Genomic DNA, 24,894 nt, shown 5'->3' with positions numbered 1-24,894 from the left:
CCCTGGGGAACACCACTAGTGTTCAGCACCGGCCGCCAACTGGATTTAGCTCCATTGACTACTACTCTCTGGGCTCGGCCATCCAGCCAGTTTTTAACCCAGGGCAGAGTGCACTTGTCCAAGCCATGAGCAGCCAGCTTCTCCAGGAGAATGCTGTGGGAGACAGTGTCAAAGGCCTTACTAAAGTCCAAGTAGACAACGTCCACAGCCTTACCCTCATCCACTAAGTGGGTCACCTTATCATAGTCGGAGACCAGGTTAGTGAGGCAGGACTTCCCTTCATAAACCCATGCTGGCTGAGCCCGATATCCTGGGTGTCCCGCATGTGCTGCGTAATGGCATTCAAGATGATCTGCTCCATGACCTTTCCCGGCACCGAGGTCAGGCTGACAGGCGTGTAGTTCCCCAGATCCTCCTTCCAACCCTTCTTGTAGAGGGGCGTCACATTCGCAAGCTTCCAGTCATCTGGGACCTCCCCGGTAGACCAGGACTGCTGATAAATGATGGACAGTGGCTTGGTGAGCTCCTCTGCCAGCTCCCTCAGTATCCTCGGGTGGATCCCATCCGGCCCCATGGACTTGTGAACATCCAGGTGAAGGAACAGGTCAGTGACTGCCACCTCTTCAACAACTGGACTTCATTCTGCATACTATCTCCATCTCCCAGCACAGGGGCCTGACAACTCTGAGGATGACCAGTCTGACTATTAAAGACTGAGGCAAAGAAAGCATTAAGTACCTCAGCCTTCTCCTCATCTTTCCTGGCAAGGTTACCTTCCACATCCAGCAAAGGAGGGAGAGTCTCCCTGGCCCTCCTTTTGTCACTGATGTATTTATAAAAACATTTTTTGTTATCTTTAACAGTAGCGGCCAGTTCAAGTTCCAGCTGGGCCTTCGCCTTCCTAATCTTTTCCCTGCATACCCTCACAACATCCTTGTAGTCCTCCTGAGTAACCTGCCCCTTCTTCCAAAGGCAGTAAGCTCTCCTTTTTTTCTTGAGTTCCAACCAAAGCTCCCTATTCAGCCAAGCCGGTCTTCTCCCCCGCCTGCTCGACTTACAGCACACGGGGACAGCCTGCTCCTGCACCTTTGAGATTTCCTTTTTTAATAACATTCAGCCTTCCCGGACTCCTTTGCCCTTCAGGACTGCCTCCCAAGGGACTCCGTTAACCAGACTCCTTAACAATCCGAAATCTGCCCTTCTGAAGTCCAGGGTAGTGTTTTTTCTGACCCTCTTCCTTACTTCTCCAAGAATCAAAAACTCTATCATGTCATGGTCGCTGAGCCCAAGACAGCCTCCAACCACCACATCACCCACCAGGCCTTCTCTGTTCGTAAACAGCAGGTCCAGCGGGGCACCTCCCCTGGTTGGCTCGCTTACCAGTTGTGTCAGGAGTTTATCTGCCACACACTCCAGGAACCTCAGAGACTGCTTTCTCTCTGCTGTGTTGTATTTCCAGCAGATATCTGGTAAGTTGAAGTCTCCCACGAGAACTAGGGCTAGAGATTGTGAGACTTCAGCCAACTGCTTGTACGGTACTTCATCTGTCTCCTCATCCTGGTTGGGTGGTCTATAACAGACTCCCACCAGGATGTCTCCCTTATTGGCCTTCCCCCTGACCCTTACCCATAAGCACTCAACCTTATCATTACTGTCATTGAGTTCTAGACAGGCAAAACACTCTCTAACATACAAGGCTACCCCTCCACCTCTCCTTCCTTGCCTGTCCCTTCTAAAGAACTTGTAGCCATCCATCACAGTGCTCCAGTCGTGTGAGTCTGTGATGTTTCCGTGATGGCGACCACATCATAGTTTCCCTGACGCGTGATGACTTCCCGCTCCTCCTGTTTATTGCCCATGCCTCGTGCATTGGTATAAATGTACTTCAATTGATCTGTTGATCTCTTTTCCAACGCAGGTATGCCACCCCTAGGCTCATTCCTAGCAAGCCCGGTTTTATCCCCTTCCCCCTTCATATCTAGTTTAAAGCCCTCTCAACGAGGCCTGCTAACTCCTGAGCCAGAATCCTTTTCCCCCTTTGCAACAGGTGAACCCCATCTGTCTCCAGCAGGCCTGGGGCCATGTAAACTGCCCCATGATCAAAAAAACCCCAAAATTCCACCACTGGCACCAGCCTCTGAGCCACATGTTAATGAGATGGGACTTCCTGTTCCTTTCCGTATGTCTCCTAGCTACCGATGGGACGGAGGAAAACACTACCTGCACTCCTGATCCTTCAAACAATCGCCCCAGTTCTCTAAAGTCCCTTTTGATTGTCTTTGCGCCTCTCTCAGCTACCTCATCACTGCCAACCTGAGCAACCACTAGCGGATAATAATCAGATCCTTTTACTAGCCCAGGGAGCTTCCTGGTAATGTCTCTTACCCTTGCCCCAGGGAGGCAGCAGACTTCCCTATGGGATGGGTCCGGCCAGCATATCGGAGCCTCTGTTCCCCTCAGAAGGGAGTCCCCTATGACAATTACCCTTCTTTTTTTCTTACCAGTGGCCATTGTAATGCATGGGGCTGACTGGTTCCCTCTAGTCAACCCCTTGGGTGGATCACTGTATCTTCGTCCTCCTGCCCCTCGGGTTCCAGAGCCCCATAACTATTGTGTAAGGGCACTTGGGGCGGCGAAGTTGGCCGGGAGAGGATTTGCCTACTGCACCAAGCAGGGATCTGAATCCATCTTCCGTCTCTTGGGTCCCCTCCCTCTGCCTGGTGGCACAAGGGCAGGGGGGCCACTCCTCTTGAAGCTTCCATCTGGTGTGCTTTTGAAGCTCGTGTAAGTGAATTTAAGCTTAAATCAGTGTTTAATTGCTGTAGTCTAAAAACCACTCTTTAACCCTTTTTCCCTGATCTCTCTGAAATCCATAACCCTTTTTGTATAGAAGTTGTATTCTTGGTTTGGTTCCCTGATTGCAATTCTGGGCATGCGCTTTACAAAAGATTTCTGTACTACTGCTGAGTACAGGCACACTTGAGGAGATAAAAAGGGACTTTTATCCTCTCATTAGTCCTGGATATGAAACTTCTTTGGTCAGGATTTTGGAAAGCCCAGCAGCCTGCTCAGAACACAATGCCTGGTCTGGTTGCTTGAGATCAATTGTGTAGTTCCTACAGTGTGTTAGACATACATATGTTGGGATCAAGAGCATATTTGGGCATAGCAGTCTGTCAGCAGAAGGCAATGCATCAAATACACTGTATCTTCAAAGTCTCTGCTTCCTTTCCCATGTAATTATTATATGTTAAAATAGTAAATAAACTTGAGATACTGTAAATAAGCAGCAGTAATATACTCAGTACTATTAATGCCAAGCAGTAAAACATGTACCAAATCAATTCATGGGTTTTTTTTTCTCCTCTCCATCTCCATTTTTTTCAGACCTCCAGAATTACCCGCTCTGATGAAGATAAGGAAGGCTCCTGGGATGCCTGGGGGACCTGGAGTGATTGCTCACGGACCTGTGGAGGGGGAGCCTCTTACTCGCTGAGGAGATGTTTAAATGGCAGGTAAGCCGCATGCTTATGTGTATTTATTCTTCTGCAGCTCTGCCATATTTCCCTGTGCTCTGACGGTGTCTATACAGAAGCAGTGTTGCTTCTATTTCTGGAACCAAGTGCTGTGTACAAATCAAATGCTATGAAATACTGCTTTTAATATATTTTTGTAATATATTAGATAAATATCTGAGCCTTCAGCTCTAATAGAACTTTAGCATGTTATTAAATATGTTTGTGGAATAACAAGAGCGATTTATTTAGTACAGTCAAACACTGGGAGAAGTCCCTGCCACCGTAATATAAAGTGGATGGTGATTTACCTGCATACAAGTTAGCCCGCATTTGAACATCACTTGCAATAATGTTCAAGTGCAGGCTCCTCCATGTCTTCCCTGTAGTAAAAACCAAGTGACTTATTCCACATATAGATGTATCATATGCTGGTTTTTTTAGGAAACTTTTCCTCCGCCAGTTCTTTCTATGCAGTGGTCCTGGTGGCCACATGTTTTTGTGGATAAGCCGCAGCATAGCTCGTAGAGAACAGCATATGCAGTGAAAGCAATTTACCTCAGTAGTAAAGCTGGACTAATGTAGGACTTGTTGCTACAATCCTAGAATTATGAGTAATGCAATAGGCTTGTAGTCAGGCGAGAAGAGATCCCAAGCAGCTTAGAAGCATCTGTGCTGGTGTCCATAATTGCTTGTTCTACTTCAATTATTCTTAAACATTTTTAAAGCTGTTGATTATGTTTAAATTTCTATTTCATTGAGATTTTTAATTTTAAATGCAGTATCGCTTAGGAAGTAAATTTTTCTTAAAGAAGGCTTGTAGTGTAAATGCTAGATAAGTGCAAACTCTATGACATGCATAGCTAAAGATGATTGATTAAAATGCTGCCTTTTTCTTTCAGTGCAAAATGCACAAAGAACTTTGACAAAAGTAATATTTCCAGAAAGAAGCCATGATATTCTACCAGTGTGTTAGGGGCTGTTAAACAAGCTGAATAAACTGTAGTGATATAAATTCCACTGTGGTTTTTTAAATATTTTTAATGTGTTCCCCTGTGAAAAACATGTGTTTTCCATACCTGGAAAAATGTGTAGTTTAAAAGGTGTTTTTTTTTTTTCTGCATTTTATTATTGTTGTAATATCCAGGAAATGCACAATTGTGAAACAAAGTTTTCACATTTGGAAGTATCATAAACATTTTTAACTTGCACTTTGTGATGCAATCACTCTTGCAAAAGATTGGAAATTTGAGACATGTAATGGCTTGAGCTTGGAGAACTCTACCTTCAGCTGAGCTGATTGAACTCTTGCTCCACGCAACCATTGCTTTTTCCTTTTCAAATTATGTTTTTCAATCCCTCACACATATGAAAGAATTTTTTAATATTTGCAATCAGTTTTCATGCAAAAAGTGGAAAATTTAGTCCGAGCTGTGAAGTACCAGCTGTATATCCTTGCATTCTTTAATGTAAGGCAGGTCTTTTTGGTATTAAGGGATTACTCCATAACACTATTCCTGATTTTAGAGACATCACTAATTATAATTTCCTGTCAGGTAATTTGAAATATGTTTTCAGTTCTCTCAAGGACTTCACTTTGCCATTCTTAAGAAGAATATCTTACCCTGTGTGAAAGTGCAGACCAGTTATTGAGAAGTTTGGCAAACTGTGTTTCTAAAAAAGTGTGAAAGCCACACATCCCCATATTTATGAGACCACGATAAATAATAATGTCTTTATTATATGCCTGTTATTTCAGCTACTAACAACAGACTTTGATGAGGATCTGAATTGCCTGGATTTCAGGATTCACATGCACTGAGCACCTTAGAAATGCATGCAGTCCATTAAAATTGTTTCATTTAAAATTATGAATTGTGATCATGTGGCTTTGGGTCAGTGAAATTACATGCTGTTCTTCAAAATTATTGCATTGGTTTTGGGGAGAAAGAAAAAGTTTGAGCCTGTTTTTTCTTTCATAAACAAAATAGGAAAAAGGAAAATTAATACTCACTGGCCCTATGCTTGATTAAAGGATTGCTTAGATATTCTGATCCTCTTTTCCTCTGGGTTACTGCCCATGGATTAGAAGTAGCTTTGCTGAAGTCAGCAGAGATCAGATGTAGGGATGTCTTGTGAAATCTTTTTCGCAAAATAAATATGTGTTTTGTAAGATTTGCAGTAAATTGGGCTTACAGGGGAACGCACACGTTCTTTGCTGAAGAGAGACAGCACTATAACCTGTTGAGCCCCCAGCTCCCCCTTGTTTTTAAACATTGTATTTTGAGTCTGGATTATGGTAGGGCAGTAGCAATAAAAGTCTAATTTTCAAGAGAATAACTAGCTATAAAACAGGAGGGCTGTGTTTTGCTTTTATGCAGTATAACAATTTTTATTCTGTTTTTCAGGAACTGTGAAGGTCGGAATATTCGATACAAAACCTGCAGTAGTAATGTGAGTCCAGCCTTCAATTCCATTTTACTTATTCAAACAATGTATTAAAGTTTAAGAAAAGGCGCTTCTTGTTTAAAACCTTATGGTGCATAATTTTCTTTCCATCATTATTACCATTTTTAAAGATTTCATTCTGCGTGACACCACAAGGTCTCAAATTTAGGTTTCCCAAATGGACATTTTCTTTTGGAATTATAGCGCCAATTGGATTCAGAATGTTTTATTTCATTTATTAGGAAAGTTACACATTTTGGAGGATTAAAAAATCAGTTCTCATCTTAAACTAGCAAGTGCTTTTCATGGGGGTACTGTCTTTCAGAGGAGGCATTAAACTGAACTCCTGATCATTTGTGATCATTAATGATATGGTGGCACTCTTCACATGAGCAAAGAGGTCAACCGCCTGTGCCTCTTTCAAATCTTAAATTGGATAATTACTGGTTATATTGTCTCTGTTTGCCTAAGCCCAGATCTCTATATGTCTATATGTAAAAATATGTATATTTAGGTACACTGGCATAGAAAATTTCCATGACTGACTGTAAAGCTGGAGTTTTGACTATACAGTTGCTGTTACTGTGAGGCAATCACATTTTATTTTTACAGACACGTTTTATGAAAACCAGTCACATACAGCATACTTAATGACTCGAGCTCCGCTGATTTGTCATGATGCTTTGTGCTGTTTAAACAGCTGCTGCCTTTCACCCCAGATGCTGTAGTCTGTTCAAGGTGAGCAGCTCATGCAGGACTTTGTGATACCACTGATCAACAGACCAAGTGTACAAACACAATAATTCAGGATGGTTTGTGGTCAGTGGTCACCCCCTTGCATGGGTTACCTTACAGTACAACGTGACGTTCCAGAAAAAATCCCATTCCAGAAAAGAGGGAAGGTAGATAAGTAATTAAATCAAAAGCATAAACATTAAGCATCTCTTTTTTTTTTTTTTTTAAATACCATAGTACATTTGATTAATCTGCTTCTGGCTCTGGGAGAAAGGCAGCAATGTTCAAACAAATACCCTTAAAAGGTGAGGCCTGTGATTCCCTTGGGTTGAATTATACCCAGGCAATAGCAGGTGATACTCATGTCATTGCCAACCCTGTGATTTCTGCCAGCAACAGGCAGCTGTGAAGTGTGACATGTTCTCCTTAGGAGGCCTGACACTGGAAGTTGCCCAGTAAATATATTGAATAAGTGTATCTCCTAGGAGAATTGGTCATTCTCACTCTTCAGTTTGCCACACCTACAGTTTCTTATGTGCCAGTTGGCTTCTGCCCTCCTCAAGAACAAGGCTTGCTAGCACCCTGAATTGCTCTAACACTCTGCTCCTCAGTGTTGGATGGATTTTCCACCACAGCGGCTCACAGCCTAAGTTTCTGCTGGCAGAAGCTAGTGGAAGCAATTAATGAATCAGGCCCAGTGCATGCAAAAATCAGATTCTGGAGACAAATCCTGCCACTTGCCCTTTCAGAAGAAAAGGCCTAGCAGTTTTGTGCACAATGTCCATAGCTCATAAAATGCCACCTGCAAAAAATACCATAATCTTTTAAAGCAGTGTGGTAAGCTGAATTTCAGCCAGCCAGTATGTAAGCAATAAACAAACTGCCACTGTAGAATCTATTTGCTACATTCCTTATCTAGGTATCTCGTTGTATGCATTGTATATAGTAATATACCTCTGATTTTTTGATCCCATGCATTACAGCTTCCTATGCAACAGTACAACAAGCCAAAGTAGTATACCTTGTTCCTCCAGTGAAAGCACTAGAAAACTACCTAGTGTACAGAAAAAGGAGAAATGTGAGAACAGTTTGGGCATATTTTGTGCTGTAAGCAGAGGTCTACATGCTTTTAGGATATGTAAGAGCAATTGTGGACACTGTTCATTTTAAGGATTATGCAGTAAGAATCTAATGGAAATGAAGGCACTCTGCGCTTCAGCATAAGGAAAATTAAGATGATTACTGTATCCTTTCTGAACTCCCAGGGAGTTTTTCTGAAGTCACTGGGGCCTGTTTTTTAACTTTAGGACTTATTTTAAAGCGATAAGTGGCAAGCGTCTTGTATGTGAGTCTGTTTGAATTTATGATGATTCAAATGTTAATTTCCAGACAGGAAGCTGCCTTTACAGTTCTGCTTTTGGGGCATGTCTGAAAGGAATCAGGTTTCCATTTCAGTTCAGATACAGCCAGAATCTCTCAGGAATGGTTTTTCCTAGATTATGGATCAGATATGGAGAACTCCCGAGAAAAATATATTTCATGAGATTTCCACTGTTAATACAGTTGATCTTTGATTCTGGCATCACTGAATTCAAACCCAGTATTAGACCTGACTTAACCTTGAAATGGGAGCTTACACCTAATGTAAGCCTGGGACTACTAGGTGGGTTCTATTTCAGATGATATAATTTTCCCCAAAGCATTATTTCTAATAAATGTTTCTCACTTTTGGAGTAAAATCTTAGTTTGAAAATTAAGAGTTTAAACTAGCTTCTTTCCGTATTAGTAGGTATTATTTTTAACCACATGAGACATGCGGTATATATACACTGTGTAAAGTTGTCTGCAAATGTAATTTTGCTACATGATACATTACACCACTAACATCTATATTGGGGCGTACAAATGAAGCACAACTTAATATGTGTGTCATTCTAATGAAAAGAACAAGAGTCATTTTACCAGAAAATTGGTTTCATCTGGATTTGTAATAGAATAGTAGTAAGTTCATTGAACTCAAGCATAGCTGCAGAATAATATTAGTGATATTTCAATCAAGAAATTAATTCCAGGTCTTAGCAACAAAATAATTGCTGAGATTAAGGCATATGTTTAGCCTGCTTATCTTTCTGTCATAACTGAGATGCCAGGTGCATGATTTCCTAAAGCTGCGAGTATGCTTTCAGCTTTTCTTACAGAAACTTTAGAGAAATAAACTATATAAACGATTCATTATATCCTGTTCAATGAGGTTTTCAGTCTTTCTTAACCCCCCTTTTTTATATTTCCATTTTTGTATATACTGTTACATTCTAATGCTATGATGTGCACTATATGGAAGTGTTTAAGATAATCCTTTAGGGTCCTATTCATAGAACAAGGTATTTGGGCCATTTCCCCATAAATTTCACATTCTTATGTGCCAAAAAGTCAGTTATACATTTGCCAGAGTGACTCTTCTACAGTAAGAAAAAACACTATTTTGTAACAGATTTGCCCATGTTTAATTCCATTATAAACTTTTATTATATGCAGATAACCCTCACACTTGTTCAACATATTAATCAGATTATTGCCTCAGCATCCACTTCTTAACCAGCCCATTTATCCCAATCAGAAAATCTTGGCTGAACTGTGACTACTTTAGTGCTATAATATTTCACCTTGAGTTGCATAGTTTCTCTCTAATCTGTTCATTTATTTATTTTATATTTATAATGGTGATGCACTGTATGGCTCTTATGGCTGGGGTTTCTAGCTCAGGTATCTTGATTTTACTAAGAAGTGGCCTGAAAATTGCATAGGGAAAAACATAGAACCTGAAGCTAATTTCAAAAAGAAAACAAAACAGTGACTTCATCGGTTTTAGCTAGGTTTCAACAAGATGAGATTAAAACTAGACAAAGGGCTAGACTTTCTTTGGTGTCATCATTTTTACTGGGAATTTTCTTGCCTTCTCTTTTGAGCTTTTTTCAGCAGAGTAATTGTTGGCAAGAGTCACAGGGTCTGATGCAACCTTCATATTTTGTACATGAACATTGCCTACAAAGATACAGTTTTCCCAGGTTAGCTTTGTTTTCAAAGGCTAAGAGTGCTCACTGCCAAAACTAAAATGATACATTTCATAAGAAGCCAGCCCCTGAATGCAGTAGTTTTTAATCATCTGTCACAAAAGAATGGGAATATATATATGTATTTTTAACCTGCATGGTAGTCATGTCTGAAACATCTTTTTTAGATCTGTCTGTCTAACAAGATGTTTGTAAGTCATGTCATAAATACACTTCATTCCACTACAAGATCTGGATGTGATTATTTTGCCAATATTTTCATGTATTAGACCTCATAGATATGTCTTCAACTCCTTATGTAGTGTATGAACCTATGAACGGCCTGGCTATGGTTCAGTGGATTGAGTGTAAGACAAAAGCTATTGCTGAAATTAGGAAATCTGAGAAATCCTGAAATTAGTAGCAAAGATATTTAACAAACAAGAAAAAATGTGGAATATTGGGAGGGAAGAGGGAATGGCGGAATGAATTGATGCCTGAAATAGGTTAAAACCAGAAATACATGCAAACAGGATGAGGATTGGGGCCCATGTGTCATTGTCAGGCATTGTGGACTTGCCCACTTCCCGAACATGCCCTTGCCTCTCTCTTACACATCTTGCCCCCACCCCCCTTTGCCTTTCTATTTTTTAAACTTCTCACTTTTATGACCCACTTTAATGGAATTAACCTGAAGTTTAAAAGTCCTCTTTTTGACTTGATTACATTCCTTTCTGTGCTTAGTTGTCTTTTTGTTTCGATTATAAACTCATTTCTTTATACAAATATGTATTGTTTCCAGGAAAACAGGGATCTGAACTTGGCTGCCATCCAAATGCTGATAATAATGCAAATGATAATAATTCCAGCCCTTTGATATCCCTTTGTGATGCTCTTTTTATGCTCCTGCTTTTGAACACAGCTCAAACATAAAGCAGGTGGAACTGGCATATGAGTCAAGCTGCTAGGATCGTTCTGTGTTCTTTGAAGATGCCAAAATAGAATAGCGAAATGAGAATTCACTTGCTCTCAAGCAGCCAGGAAGCGAGTGGAAGGAAGGAGCTGCATTGTGTTGAATCAATGAGAAACATATAGTAACCATGGCTTGACATCCTGACACTGTGGTGTTTGTGTCTTGGCATTGCATCAACACTGAGTGATAATGAATTGTAACAACAGCCTGTCAAAACTCAGCCTAAGGCCATCGCTCTGCCTATTTTACTGATAGCTCTTTAATTCTTTGTGATGAAATTGTAGCTGTGCATGGCTGAATAACAGTACTCTGAAACACCGCTTCTAACTTTACCTGAATCTAACTTCCACTTATTTTTATCCTTAGCTGCTACTCTATTTACAATGGTGGAAGGGAACCATATGGTATCCATATGAACTCTGAAGACCTCTCTGCTTTTTAGACTTGTTATTGTGGAAAATGAGAGGTGACAGATAAGTCGGAGCCAAATTCTGCTCTCATTTACACCAGTGCAAACTTGGTGAATTTCTTGGGAGTGATACTGCAGTAAATAAGGGTGGTTTCTGACAGTATTTGCCTGACGTTTTTAGAAGCTCTCACCTGTGGGATTTTGCAGAGGTAAAACGCTCAAAGAATTACAGTAACTGTAATATCTCCTTGTCTTATTCCATCATTTTACAGTTTTAAAAAAATTGCTCAAACTAGAATTATCCCAGTTTAAAAATAATTAAAAAATGTTATTAGCATCATTCTGAGTTATTCTCACTGTAATGTGTAGCACTGGACAGAGTTGAAAAGCATTGCTGCAAATGCTCAGTGAATTGCTTGGTGCTCACTTGCAAAAACCCCATGTGTTGATCAGTAGAAAGAATACTGATCTTAGAAGGTATATTATGAAGGCTACAGATAAACCAGAGACATTTCTAGTTTACTGTTTCCTATGATGAAAAAAAATCTAAGGCTTTGACAAAATATTAAGCTAACGAAGTGCTGGTTCATTCAGATTCGTATGAGCAGAATGGGCAGGATGACATTGTTGAGGGCATTGGACTGGAATTTGCACCTTCCTTATGCATGTTTTAATCTCCAGTACTGTGTAATGCATTTACTATTTCATTAGCTTTTTTCAGGGAAGGTTCTGTTCACTGATAAGGTTGAAGCTGTGTTCAGGATTAGTATTGTTAATTAATACTTAGTAATAAGTTCCATGAGTTCAGCTGACACATCACAATCTTTCAGTCTTACATCCAATAAAAACAAAACTTTGTTAAAATCAGCCTCACATCTGGCTTATATGTGCAGTTGGAATTCTTGGAAGAATATCCTTTCAGTCTGGCGTATGGACTGTTTGACACTGGACATACTTTCAAATGAAGTCTTTAGTGAGAAATTGTTTGACACACTAACTCCTTTGTCAGTACTTTACTAAAGTTATTTTCAAATAAATCAGTATTCATCTCCATTCCTGTCACCATAGTTTAATATTAACATCATTGTTTGGGTGCAATGCTTTATACAGAAAAAAATATTTTAGAATATTTTATTTCAAACAGATCTCCTGTTTGGTCTTTCAGCTGTGTATGCTGAGGCTCTGTACAGGAGGAGGCACGGAACTGTCTCGTTAGAGCTGGAACTATATAATCAATAGTTACCAGTTCGAAGTGTATTTCATTTCAACAAAGTAAGCCTTACTGCTTCCATGAGGTGAAGTTGTTTTGTAATTAGACCAAAAGATTAAGCACTACAAGCTCTGATGTCTCCTCCTAATGCTCTTGTCCCCTTTCTGAGCAATACTGAACAACTAATTAGACAAATTTTTGTTTCTTTATGTATAAGTAGCAATAATACCTCTTTCATTACTCTGACACATAAATTGATGAATGAGTGCAGAGCACTCAGAAATCCTTAAGTGGAAAAAGCTATTGAAAAGAGAAATATTAAATGTCAGACATCTCATTATAGTAACTTTAAAATATATGGATTCCTTTAGAAGCTAATTTTTACTACAGAACCAGACTTTAAATGTACTACGTTGTGTCATAAAAAGTAGCATTTTTAATGATCCTCTCATATCAGTTATGTTGTTATTACTGGAATACGCATGGTACTCTGTTACTTGCACTGCATGCAATGGATTAAGAAACATAAATTGTTTTAATACGCACAATAAAACTTTATAATATATATGACATAGCAGATCTGTTCTTGAACCAAGCCTCTCCGAATAGATTCTGTGTAATTTATCAGATAACTTTATTGCAAATGCTAAGTATCCCTTTCTTAAAAATTTTTCCTTTGGTGTCTTTTTAGGACTGCCCTTCAGATGTTGGTGACTTTAGAGCACAACAGTGTTCAGCCTACAATGATGTCAAATACCAGGGACATTTTTATGAGTGGATCCCTGTGTATAATGATCCTACTGCACCGTGTGCCCTGAAATGTCAAGCTCTGGGAAAGAACTTGATTGTGGAGCTTGCCCCAAAAGTACTAGATGGTACTCGTTGCAATACTGAATCCTTGGATATGTGCATCAGTGGAATATGCCAGGTATGTTCATGGTGTAAATCTAACTGTGACCTTTGTTGTGAGACACTTTGCGCATTAAGTGAGTGCTTCTTGGTTATTTTTCATCTTCATGTATCAGTTTACTTTAGACTTATCTGCAAGTACTGGAGCATATGGATTGTGGATAACTTACCTTTCTCTTGCACACAGGAGTTCCTAACTGCCTTAGCCATTGATTATTTTTATATATATATATATAAACACACACATACAAATAAAAGGTCAATAACATTCACTCCCTCTTCTTTTTACATATGTAAAAATTAATGAAAATAGTTATACCAGTTACACCTTTCTAACCTTTAGTATGTCTGTCACAGTGTGATGAAATTACATAGCCTTCCACTTCATTTTACTCCTTCTCTGAGCCTTATATCTCATGAACTCTGCTAAGGAGGAAATGTGACATCTTATGGGATCCCTATATCCCACAACCCAAAATGGCAGGTGTGAGTGTGTGTATCTGTCTTGTTGTATGGGTGAATGAGTATGTGTTGTGATTGTCTGAATTGATAGTTAGTATATATTTACTGGGAATCTACATTTCTAGATATATTTATTATTATTATTAATTAGAGTTATACTATCAACTTTACACAGTTGGTGTAAAAATGGAAAGTTATAGTATTTGAGGCTTGCCAACTTTGCCCATGTTTCATTAGCAAAGAAATATTGCAATCTTAAGTTTTATGAACAGAACAATTTTATATAGAAGGGGTATGTTATTGCAATTAGTTTTCTTTCTCTGCAAGTGGTTGTTGCTCTGTTAAATGCCTAAAATGTGTGCGATTCAAAAATGCAGGATATGGCCCAGTGAGCAAATAACTCCATTATAGGGGAAAATTTGACACATTTGGCAGAAGTCTGGTGCACAGATTACAGCAATGTTAATATGTGATATGGACCTTGCTGTGGGGTTTATGTGACTTCTATGTATACTGCAGTTCCCATACCAGGCATGCCAACACACAATGCATCTGCTGCCTCTGAAATAGAAGAAGAATTCCTTACAGTCTTCCTCTTCAGGAGACTGCATTTGTCAATAGTACTTCACTGTGGTATCCAACAACGTTCATTACCCTGCACATTTAAAATAGGATATACCTCTATAAACTCTGGAAGCACTTGCCAAATAATAGATATCTTTTGCGATATTCTTAGTGATGTCTCCTCTTCTGATACAAGCTTTCACCCTGGAGGATGCCAAAGCCTTTTGTAGGTGGTACTTCTACAGCAGCCCTTGCTGTTTGTTCTTGTTGCTGCACAGAAATGTCATGCTGAATGTAAGGGAGCTCTGCACTTTTCAGAGGCTTGTGTGACTCTTGCTAGGCTGTGGGGTTTCCCATGTCTCCCACAGTGACCTCAGAGATATATAGTTTTTAATAAATAGCATAAAATTCACTTTGTCTAGAGAGGATACAATATTGTGAAGAACAGTTGAAAGATATACTTAAAAGAGCTGCCTTTAATGTTTCTTGTTAGTATTTTTTCAGTATTCAGGTATATATATCTGACATAAAATGCTTTGAAATTTAAATAATGCATTTTTAAAATAAACCAGGTAGTGGCAGAAGAAATTAAACATTCCAGAAGCAGGCACTGGAGCTCTTTTACACTGTTAATGAGAATCAATTGCATTTCTCCAACTCTTCCATTTTTTCTTTTTTTTCATTATTTCTTCTAATTCCACAAAAGTATTTTTCAGTCTGAGAGAACATCTTCAGGGGAAAACAAAAAACCACCAGCATGTTTAGGATGTGCCCTGTGCTGTGACTTATGCAATTTAATTGATCTATAACTTAACCTCATAAGCTGTTAGGTGCTTTCACTTTATTTCATTTAAGTGACTGGCTATTGCTGAGGTATTTTTGCAGAAATGGAAAATTTCTCCTTTTTAAAGTTTATATTTGATAATTTGGTGTTGCATAATTTTATTGAGGTAATGAGATTTTGGTCATTTGAAATAACCTTTTTCTCTTTGTGGACTGTTTTGGGGGCAGAGTGGAAAGGTTGGTTACTTGTGAAAGTGACTGCAGGAGGTGGGGGACTTCACCAGAAACAGACACGGAGCTTTGTTGCTACTCCTGTTCAAGCAGGAAAAGAAAACAAATTGAATGTCTAATCTTTCCTGGAAAAATATGGTTATTTGGTCAACTGCTGTTAAGAGACAGACAGCAAAACTGTGATTCTCTACAGTTGTTGCTGTAAGATCAGTTTGTTGGGTTCTGACATATACTTGGCACAGCCTGCAAATAACTTGGCAAGTGTTTTTACAGTTAACTCATCTAAAGAAACATGTCATACTGCTGATGTGGATATCTTCACTTTTATGCCTGCAAGCACCAAAGAGTTAGTATAAGGGGACTGGCTTGCCTGAGTCCCTTTCCAGCTGGTGCTGGTTTTGCTCATTTAGTGTCTGGGCTTCGCCCCCCCTTCCCCAACATGATTTCACTTTCATCTGTTTTCTTATCCTTGGTAAGGCAGGGCTGCATCACTAATTCTGCCTCTTGTATTCTTGTTCAGATGCTCTCCTTGGCAGCACATGAATTTTCAAGGATGGTGAGTTCCTGTTGTCCAGCTTTAGTTCTGATTTTTTGCACTTCCCTTAACAAGCAGAATCAAACTAAATAATGCTCTGTCAAAGAAAATGGTGAGAGGACAAAACTGGTCTCTGGATAGGAGGTTTGAGGCTTCAGGGGAAGTAAATCTAAAGGCAGTGGAGTAGGGAAAAGTTTATTGGGAAAGTTAATAAGATATTTTGGGGTCACTTGAGGCTTAACTGAGCCAAACCATTTGATCATGTTTTAGTCTGCTACCGCCATGCTTCTGTTACCAAAGCAAATATCTGGGTCCATTTTGTTAAATGGGGACAGGTTAGAACTTCACTGCCAGGAGGATTTTCACACTTAACTTCTGATATTTCTTTCTAGTCTCTGCACAGCACCCAACACAGTTTTCTTCATATAATACATTCCTGCTGTGCCCATCCGGATGTGGGTGGAGACATTTAAAAACATCTGCATGTCAGACATGTGTGGGCAACGTTTACCCAGTTACTCCGCCTGCTTTGGGGCCCTGCCTCTCCTTGTTTTTGTTTTTAATTCATGCAGACCTGCTTTTTTCTACCAGAATGCAGAATGGGGTGTTACCTGTGTCAGGACCTGAAATGGTTACAGTGATAGTTTTCCTAATATGGAGTAATGTGTTTGGACAATAAATACCTGCATCACCCAAAAAATCTGGAGTCCCAAGGAGCAGCCTGAGTAGTTCTGTCCTAGGCTGTCACAATTAGGTCAAAGATGATGTAAATCCTGCAGTGAACTTTGCATTTAGTGTCAGCAAGTTGTTTGTGTTCCAAAAAAGGCAGACACTTCACTGTGCTTTGTAGGATATGGCATGAATTTAGCTGACATCAGAACACATCCCATATGTCAAGTGGAGTGCCATCAACTTCTGCCATGCTAGTTCTTTTCTGTCACCTGTCATGATATGGCAAGGAGGTACCTCTCTCACTCGCCACCAAAGCACTCTTACACTTGAGGTAAATATCTGTTGGAGTTTTGATTGAAAACAGTTTCTGTAAGCTTTTGGAAGACTATTGCACTTTTTTTATGAGCTTTGCTTGTGGTTAAAACTCAAAATCATAGCAGATTATTAATTTCTTCTGAACCCTGACTCCTTTTATTCTGAGAGTTGCTTTCTCTAAGTGCTAATTTAAAGTGTTTTGTGTACTTTCACTTTGGGTTCCTGTAGATACATCTTTTTGCCTGTAAATGTGTTAAAGGACTGCCCAAGACGCACAGGAGGTTTGGTGTTCAGATACTTAGATCCAGTGTTACTGCAGACATAAAGTTCCATTTCTCACACATCAGTCAGAGTAGTTCATTATTGAATGGCAGTTAAAAAAGCACCTTTTTTCCCAAAATTAACATTTGCAATCTTTTTCTTTTTTAATATTTAAAAATAAGATAAAAATGTCCATATTGCATTTTCCTCCTTTTTAGTCTTCAAACCTCAAGTAACTTATTCAGGGAAGAATTGATTTCGAAGTAGCTCTATATTAAGTCAGCTTTTATACTGAACCTGGCACTCTTTCTTGGGTACAATTAATTAGTGAACACACAAAGTAAAGTACATTTTGCAGCATGGAGGAATCCTTGTGTAGAGACCTGCACTCTGCCTACGTATTACTGCAGGCACCAGAGTTGGCAGGCTGGACCTTATCCAGAGAAACTATGGGAATTACTCACGACGATCCAACAAAACTTTCTGGCTCTGAGAGCTATGTATCAAAATCTTCATATGATTACACATACATGTGACATATGTCATAAAACGGAGGAGAGTGGGGAGCTCCAGCTGCCGTTCAGCTGGGAAATGTTGGTGGCTCTCCAGAAGTCCCACAGAAGGATGGGACTGTGGTGAGCATGGGTGAACACATCCTACATAACCTGCCAGCACCACCCTCCATAGCCTCAGTGGGTGGGTTTCCTTGCTCGATGGAGGCTCCTGGCCCCGCCCAAGCCAGCAGATCATGTAGCCACCCTCCAAGGGCTGCATTTGCACCACTGTGAAGTCACAGTCCATCTCAGTATAGTGTTTCCCTTGTGATGATGTTGGCAACTCAGAGGCGTGCTTTTACTGCAGGTAATAATAGGATACTCTCAGACACTGAAAAGATCTTTTGGAATCACTTTTTATTTTGCAGCTGCCCACTGCAGCTAGAAACTGATGTATCTTTTCAGATTTTGTCTTATTCTCCCTCCTACTGTTTCTTATGGAGAAATACTCCCTATAGGGATTTCTCACTGTCTAAGTTTATTCTTTCTTGTCAGATAAGTAGCGGATTTCTTCTGATCTCCAATTTCTTATCTATATTTCTTTTTCCTAAGTAATTCTCTCTGGCAAATTTTGTTTTGTTTTAGTGATCTTTGTACAAATGCCATTTTACTTCCCAGCCTAGCAAGGTCCTAAAGCATGTGAGCAGTGATAGTAAAAAAACTCACAATTTGGGTGTTGTCTTGAACGAGAGCCTTAGTAACCTTCAAATCCTCCAGTGCTAACTTCACCTTGGCTGGACCCAGCCAGAAAAGCAGCAAAGTAATCTGGTTCTATATATTGATTTCTTTTTTGAAAGCATTCTCACAAACAAGAAGCCCAATGGGAGTTTGTGTCCTATACTCTGAGTGTGTGTATGTGTATTTTTTCAAATGGAGACCTTGTGGGAAAGTGCACTTGCTCCCCTACTGGGTGGTCCTATAATCTCTTATCTGCTCTAGCATGTGACAGATCCTGTAGTAAGAGATAAATGTTTTGGAAACGCTTTGTTTTATTTGGTGGAAGTGGATTTACGGAATTGTGGAACACTCTAGCCTTTTGCCTTCAGATATAAAATGTTTGCAGAAATATGTGGAAAGTCTTTTTAGGACCCCTTTAGTATGCAATGAATTTTATGCACTGTATTTTTTATCTTCTGGTGTTTTTTTATTGCTTTACATTCTTTTCCGCTGTATGGGTGGCTGGGGAATTTGAACATCATGGTGTGTCTCCTCGTGTCCATCATTCTGACTTATTTAAGCCTCTATTCTGAGGTTTACATTTTGACACCCTTTGCTTTATGACTGAAAATCCTTACAGAGAGAAAATTTTCTTACTCCCACCCCCAATAACACTCGTTCTTCTTGGCAACTGGGATTGCTGCCTCACTTGCTGTGAAGTGATCGGCTGGGACATTCTCTGTTAGTCAGAGTACATACTCCAGGTCCCTGAAGAGGCTGTATTCTGTTTATTAACATATGCTGAAGCCTGTGTCAGCTCCTCTGGGCTACTGCTGACCTGCACTGGCTCAATTGCAGAGATGTGAGAACCTGTGCCACAATAAGGCCTTTGTTAGGCTGAGCTTAGTCATAACTGAAGAGTTATGAGACAGGACCATGTGAGGACAAAATCTTGTCTCAGAACAAGTTAAATCTTCAATGAGAAAAACCAGAGGTTGAAAGTGGTGCTTGAAAGCTAGTATTCCACACTACTTTTAAAGGTAATTAAATAATAAAAAAAAGAAAACAAAAAACCAAACAAAAATACCACCCAAAACCCAACCCCAAAAAACCCAACCAACAAACGGAATTGGCTTCCTTAATTGGAGGGATATTCTGGTATCTCTCCTTCTGCTTGTCAGAATGAATTACTTGTAGATGATGAGCATGGGAAAGAGGCAGTGGGAGTTTTTTCTTTGTATTCTCTCTAGGGACATATTTTATCTGTGTAGAAATAAAGTGCAAGCTGAAGTTATCACAAAGCAAAGGATGTGAGCAGAGACTGCAAAGTAAATTAATAGATGGGCTTTGAATGACAGCAGGGTTTTAAGGCAGTGCAAAGATACATGGGAAATATTGACTAAGACAGAGCAGGATTTTCACATGACAGGTTTTATACTCATTTTTTTATTACCATAAATTCCCATAGCCATATTTAAAATTAATTATTTGTGGTGCAGATGCAGGCATTCCTAACATCTGCCTGTACTGTGGTTCTGTGCTAAGACAAGTAGAGCAAGAGAGTAGATAAATGCAGCAAATAACTGACGTTGCGGCACTAAGATCTGTGTACTGTGATAGCACATGCAACTGTGCAGTAAAATACAGCCTTAATTTCTCTGAGTTTTGGATTTTGTGGTGTGTCTGTGTTTGTAGAAATGGAAATCTTTTTTCTCTCACTAAGACTCTGAGGATTTTAATTTTCCCTATTGAGAGTGACTCCAATAAACTGCAATAGAGATTTATCGTTTAGAGTATGTAAGGATTTTTCACTATTTCCTTCTTTTACTAGTAAATGTTGAAATAAAATGTATCCTTTCTTAGTCAAGTCACAGGACTTGGAGAAGATATTTTTGCCAGAAATAATTCTGAGGTTATCTTGTATTTTGTGCAATGCTGATAACCTTAAAAAGTATGTAGATATTTTTGTTCCATTTTATTCTTAGTTCTGATCTCTTGTGAGGCTGAAATAAATAGTTAGGTTATAACAACCCAAGTACTACTCTCCTGGTGGCAGGGCAGTCACATGAATTTATTGGATCTGTTTGGTGTAATAGTCTACTTTCATTCTATATTTTTCACTTCTTGACAGATTTCATAGGCAGTGAAAATGCAATTGCACCTAGTCCACAAAGTCTTTGCAGATCTGTGGTCCAACCAATCCAGGATTCGCTTACAGATCTGTTGCTAAGCCAATTTTAAAACAAAAACTACAGGGAAACATGTACTAGGATAATTACAAACTGTTGCACCCCTGAGGAAAAGGATCTCCTGTGTAATAACTCTATCACATTCTTGTGAAGGTGTATAATTTTCATCTCCATTTGTGCATCTGCAATGCAGTTCCTTGCTCAGCAGAAATGTAGTATTACTTTTACATTTTAAGCACACTGGGCACTTCCCCATAAATTATTTGCTGGGTTTTCTGCTTCAGCTGGATTTCACTAAATGCCATCTGTATGTTTGTGTTAAAATCCCACTAGCAGTCTATTTCATGAGTACACATGGTTGTGCATCCTTTGAAAAAGCCAGGCCTTCATCTGGATTTCCCCAAGCAGCGTCGGGTTTGCCCAGCAACTCTAGAAGGATGGTAATTATGTCATATTGAGATGTTGTTGAGTTGATTTTCTATTTTCATTTTATTAAACCAAATCACGTTAATAAAGGACATCCATCCCTGACACTGAGCTGCCAGTTACTTAAGTAAACACAGAACACTGAAAAACATCATTTTAATGGAATCACTAATAAATGAGAATCTATATCAATAAAAATTTTATTATTCAAAGTATAAAATTATATAGTATTTAACATACACATTGCTGAATATTTAAGTGGTCTGCTACAGAGCTTAGTCTATGACGCAGTAGGTAGAGAAAGAATGACACCAGTGCAAGTTCAGTCTTAAAGTTGCATAGAAATTATGTATCCATCACAAATAAAAACAGCAGCAATTTATTCTTTTGTGGCCACTTCTATTAGAAGACCTCAATATGTTTGTTTTTTCTGGCTGTACCTGGATCTCTGGTTCCAGAGGACTGTAGAAGGGGGGAGCCCCTATCAAAAAAGAAATACTATGTATAATTATATATATTGATGTATATAATTTCATGCTTTTAGAATCATAGAATTATTAAGGTTGGGAAAGACCTCTAGGATCATCGAGTCCAACTGTCAACCCAACACCACCATGCTTCCTAAACCATGGCCTCAAGTGCCACGTCTACACGTCTTTTAAATACCTCCAGGGATGGGGACTCCACCACCTCTCTGGGCAGCCTGTTCCAATGCCTGACCACTCTTTCAGTAAAGAAATTTTTCCTAATATCTAATCTAAACCTCCCCTGGTGCAGCTTGAGGCCATTCCCTCTCATCCTATCACGTGTTACTTGGGAGAAGAGACCAACCCCCACCTCACTACAGCCTCCTTTCAGGTAGTTGTAGAGAGTGATAAGGTCTCCCCTCCGCCTCCTCTTCTCCAGACTAAACAAACCCAATTCCCTCAATCTCCCCTCATAAGACCTGCTCTCCAGACCTTTCACCAGCTTCGTTGCCATTCTCAGGACACATTCCAGCACCTCAATGTCCTTCTTGTAGTGAGGGGCCCAAAACTGCACACAGGATTCGAGGTTCAGCCTCACCAGTGCTGAGCACAGGGGCACGATCACCTCCCTGCTCCTGCTGGCCACACTATTCCTGATACTTTTACTTTTTACTTTTGATAGTAATAATGACAGATATGCACAGATCTCTGGGCTTACTCATGTTTCAGATAAGTATTCTTCTTTTGTATAGCATAGGTATATCGTCAGGTTCTTTATTAGAAGTACATAATCTTGAGTCATTAGCATCCCAGAAACGTGGGTGGTGTTGGGTTTGGTGGTTTTTTTTTTTTGTAATTGACATATAACATTTTTATAATTGACAACTCACCTCTGTGGAATGTGTTCTATGCAAAATGGTGGTCTGCCTGCAGCTGGGGGTGAGTGGTCATTTGACGGAATAACATTTGAGGGAATAAGGAGGTCTAAAGCAGTGGTCTAACAAGCAAAAGTTGAAATTTCAAAACCCAACCCTAGATTGGTCTCTGCATTGGCAATTCTAGTCCATGTTTGTATTTATGTTTATTAAGAGAAGACTCTGAAGGGTGTTTGGAATTTGCTGGGTTTTTCACCACAGTGCCTTTTTTCCCATATTGGAATCTTAGTTAAAAACCTGTCACCTTGCAGTCCTGTCCATTTTCTCATCATAGTTAATTACAAACATCTCCTTAAGAAAAGAAGATCCTTGTATTTAACAGGTTATATTTTGACCTTCACAAATTAAAATTAACATGTTTTATTAATTACTTTGTTTAAGTCTAGTTTCTCAGCTGAAAGTTAAAATAAGAGCTGAAAGTTAATAAGAGCTGAAGAAACAGCTGTGGAGCTTCTGAGTGATTTTTTGATTCATATTTGCAAAAAATATTTGTAATGTTCCATAGTCATTTCTAATATATCAGCAGCAATTTAATTTTTCTTTCATCTGTATTACTATATTTTATACCCTGACCTTTTGCTCTTCCTTTGCCTTTCTGAACCTACGTGAGCTATTCTAAGCATGCTACAAAATATTTAACACAGTATTGTCTTTCACAATAGCACTGGCATACTAACATTTAGTTTAGAAGTTTTCTGAAGCACACGAGCGTTTCTGTTCACTGCTTAATCAAATTAATAAAATTCTATTTTAGCTGCTTGTGGCAAACCAGCATTATTATTTTTCATATTTATATTTTTCCTTTGGAAGAACACAGACAAATAACATATTCAGGTTCTGTCCTAAAATAGTAATGGATCAGACAACAGTTTCTGAAAATAATCATGTCATACCAAAATTCATAGATACCCCATCATGGGCAAATTGTTAGATGCACAAACTACCCATTTCCTCAATACGCTTTTTATATTAAAGTTCTACTTATTGTTCATTTTGTTACATATTGGTCAATATTCTCCCTCTGTCTGAGGAACTCATAACCTAGTCATTGCAATACTTGTATCATTTTTTTGAATGATGGAATTTATGACTGCAGATTTCTTAAATTGACAGGGTCCCAATCCTTCCATTACACAATTTTTGTATTATCACTTTTTTTCGTTTATGCAGCCTACGTTAAAATCACTTAATATAATTATTTCTGGCTATGCTCTAAAAGCCTGCAGATGTTTTCCCAATCTGCCTGTAATATTTACAGCTGATCCCTTTGCTCTGTAAACAGCGAGCAATGTGTGGTAAATTAACCCTAACAAATGCCTTAATTGTGAAAATCATCAGACCTCTTTGGCTTGCTAAGATGGTGTGAGAGCTGAGGAAGGATGTTGCTATATACCCTTTTCTTGTCCTTGTTGCAGCTTTGCTAGCAAATACAGATGTACTCTCTTCAAAATGTTTCATCAAATTCTGTATTTTTCTAATACTTATTGGCTAAAATATGAATACCTTAAATTCATAATGTTTGGTGTCAAAATGCCATGTCTTTGAGGCCTGATTTCCAAAGCTATTCCTTGCAGCTGCCTGTTATTTTGGTGAGATCCATGGCTGCCCAGCTTGTATGAGAAATACTGCTTCCTATCAAAGTTTTACAAACAGATAAATAAGGCTAACCCTAGGCAGTCAGGTTTGAAATACGCTCCACCACAGTGTTGATCACCCCACCCTAGCGTTCACTCATTAACAACCCAGGGTAGCAAAACTTGTTGAATTAACTCTAAATTTGAAGCTTGTTACAGTAGAATCTGCAGAATTTTGGGGTGTTTCACGTTAAACAAAATCTGAAATGCTGTGCTCGTTTCAAGCCTAAATTGTGATACTAATTTGAGTTTTCTAAATTGTGTTCCAGGATATCATTGCTTGATACTCATATTCATAGCAGTTGACATAAACATAATCTTAGAAGGAAGTCTGCAGAGGGTGAATGCATCTAGGTGAACGTAGCACCTTTGCTGGCAGGGGAGCCATAAAGCTTTTCCCTCATCCAAGCCCCTTGCAGCTAGCACTCCTGTTTTATTTCTGTGGCATTTGTGTATTATTAAAAAATAAGCAATAATACTATATGAAACAGTCCTCTAAAGTATGCTGCTGTGCTGATTATCTTTTTTTTATGTTCCATGCTGGACACAATCGTGCCTTGTGTTTGCACAGTTATATAATTTTTGTTATATGCAATGAGAGTTTGTTTTCATAGTGACTGTGTGTAATAGCTCAGTATGTATGTTTATTATTATCATGTTGGGCTTTAATGGGCTGGTCTTGCAAGTACTCTGCTTGCTCAATACCCTCCTCCCACCAAAGGCTTGCCGGATCTGTAGCCTACAAATATACAAGAGCTTAAACTAATAAAAATAGCAATTGCTCACACAGAGTATCACAACGTGCAGCTTAATTTTTCTTTGGAGAATTAATTGATGAGTGAATAAACAGATTCTTAACATTTAGAAAATGAGATTACACTATGAAATGGAAATGTGTGAGGTCTGGAGAGAGATTACGCTTGCAGTAGTTCTAACAATTTACATCCGTGTGCTAGTAGC

General features: G+C 39.1%; 1 protein-coding gene across 5 annotated transcripts in view; it reads left to right on the top strand.

Moving 5' to 3' along the window:
• The window catches only part of ADAMTSL3 (ADAMTS like 3), a 193,064-nt gene that overhangs the window by 86,645 nt on the left and 81,525 nt on the right, over positions 1 to 24,894 (top strand). For all 5 annotated transcript variants that reach the window (XM_064456285.1, XM_064456287.1, XM_064456283.1 and 2 more), the window contains exons 4-6: positions 3,388 to 3,515; positions 5,924 to 5,969; positions 13,032 to 13,268. In XM_064456285.1, the coding sequence (XP_064312355.1) occupies positions 3,388 to 3,515; positions 5,924 to 5,969; positions 13,032 to 13,268 (411 nt within the window). The remainder of the gene's footprint in view (positions 1 to 3,387; positions 3,516 to 5,923; positions 5,970 to 13,031; positions 13,269 to 24,894) is intronic.

The sequence above is a fragment of the Phalacrocorax carbo genome, chromosome 7, assembly GCF_963921805.1.
Source record: "Phalacrocorax carbo chromosome 7, bPhaCar2.1, whole genome shotgun sequence".
Lineage (NCBI taxonomy): Eukaryota > Metazoa > Chordata > Aves > Suliformes > Phalacrocoracidae > Phalacrocorax > Phalacrocorax carbo.
Note: the sequence above shows the minus strand (reverse complement) of the source record. Positions and strands in the feature narration are given on the sequence as shown.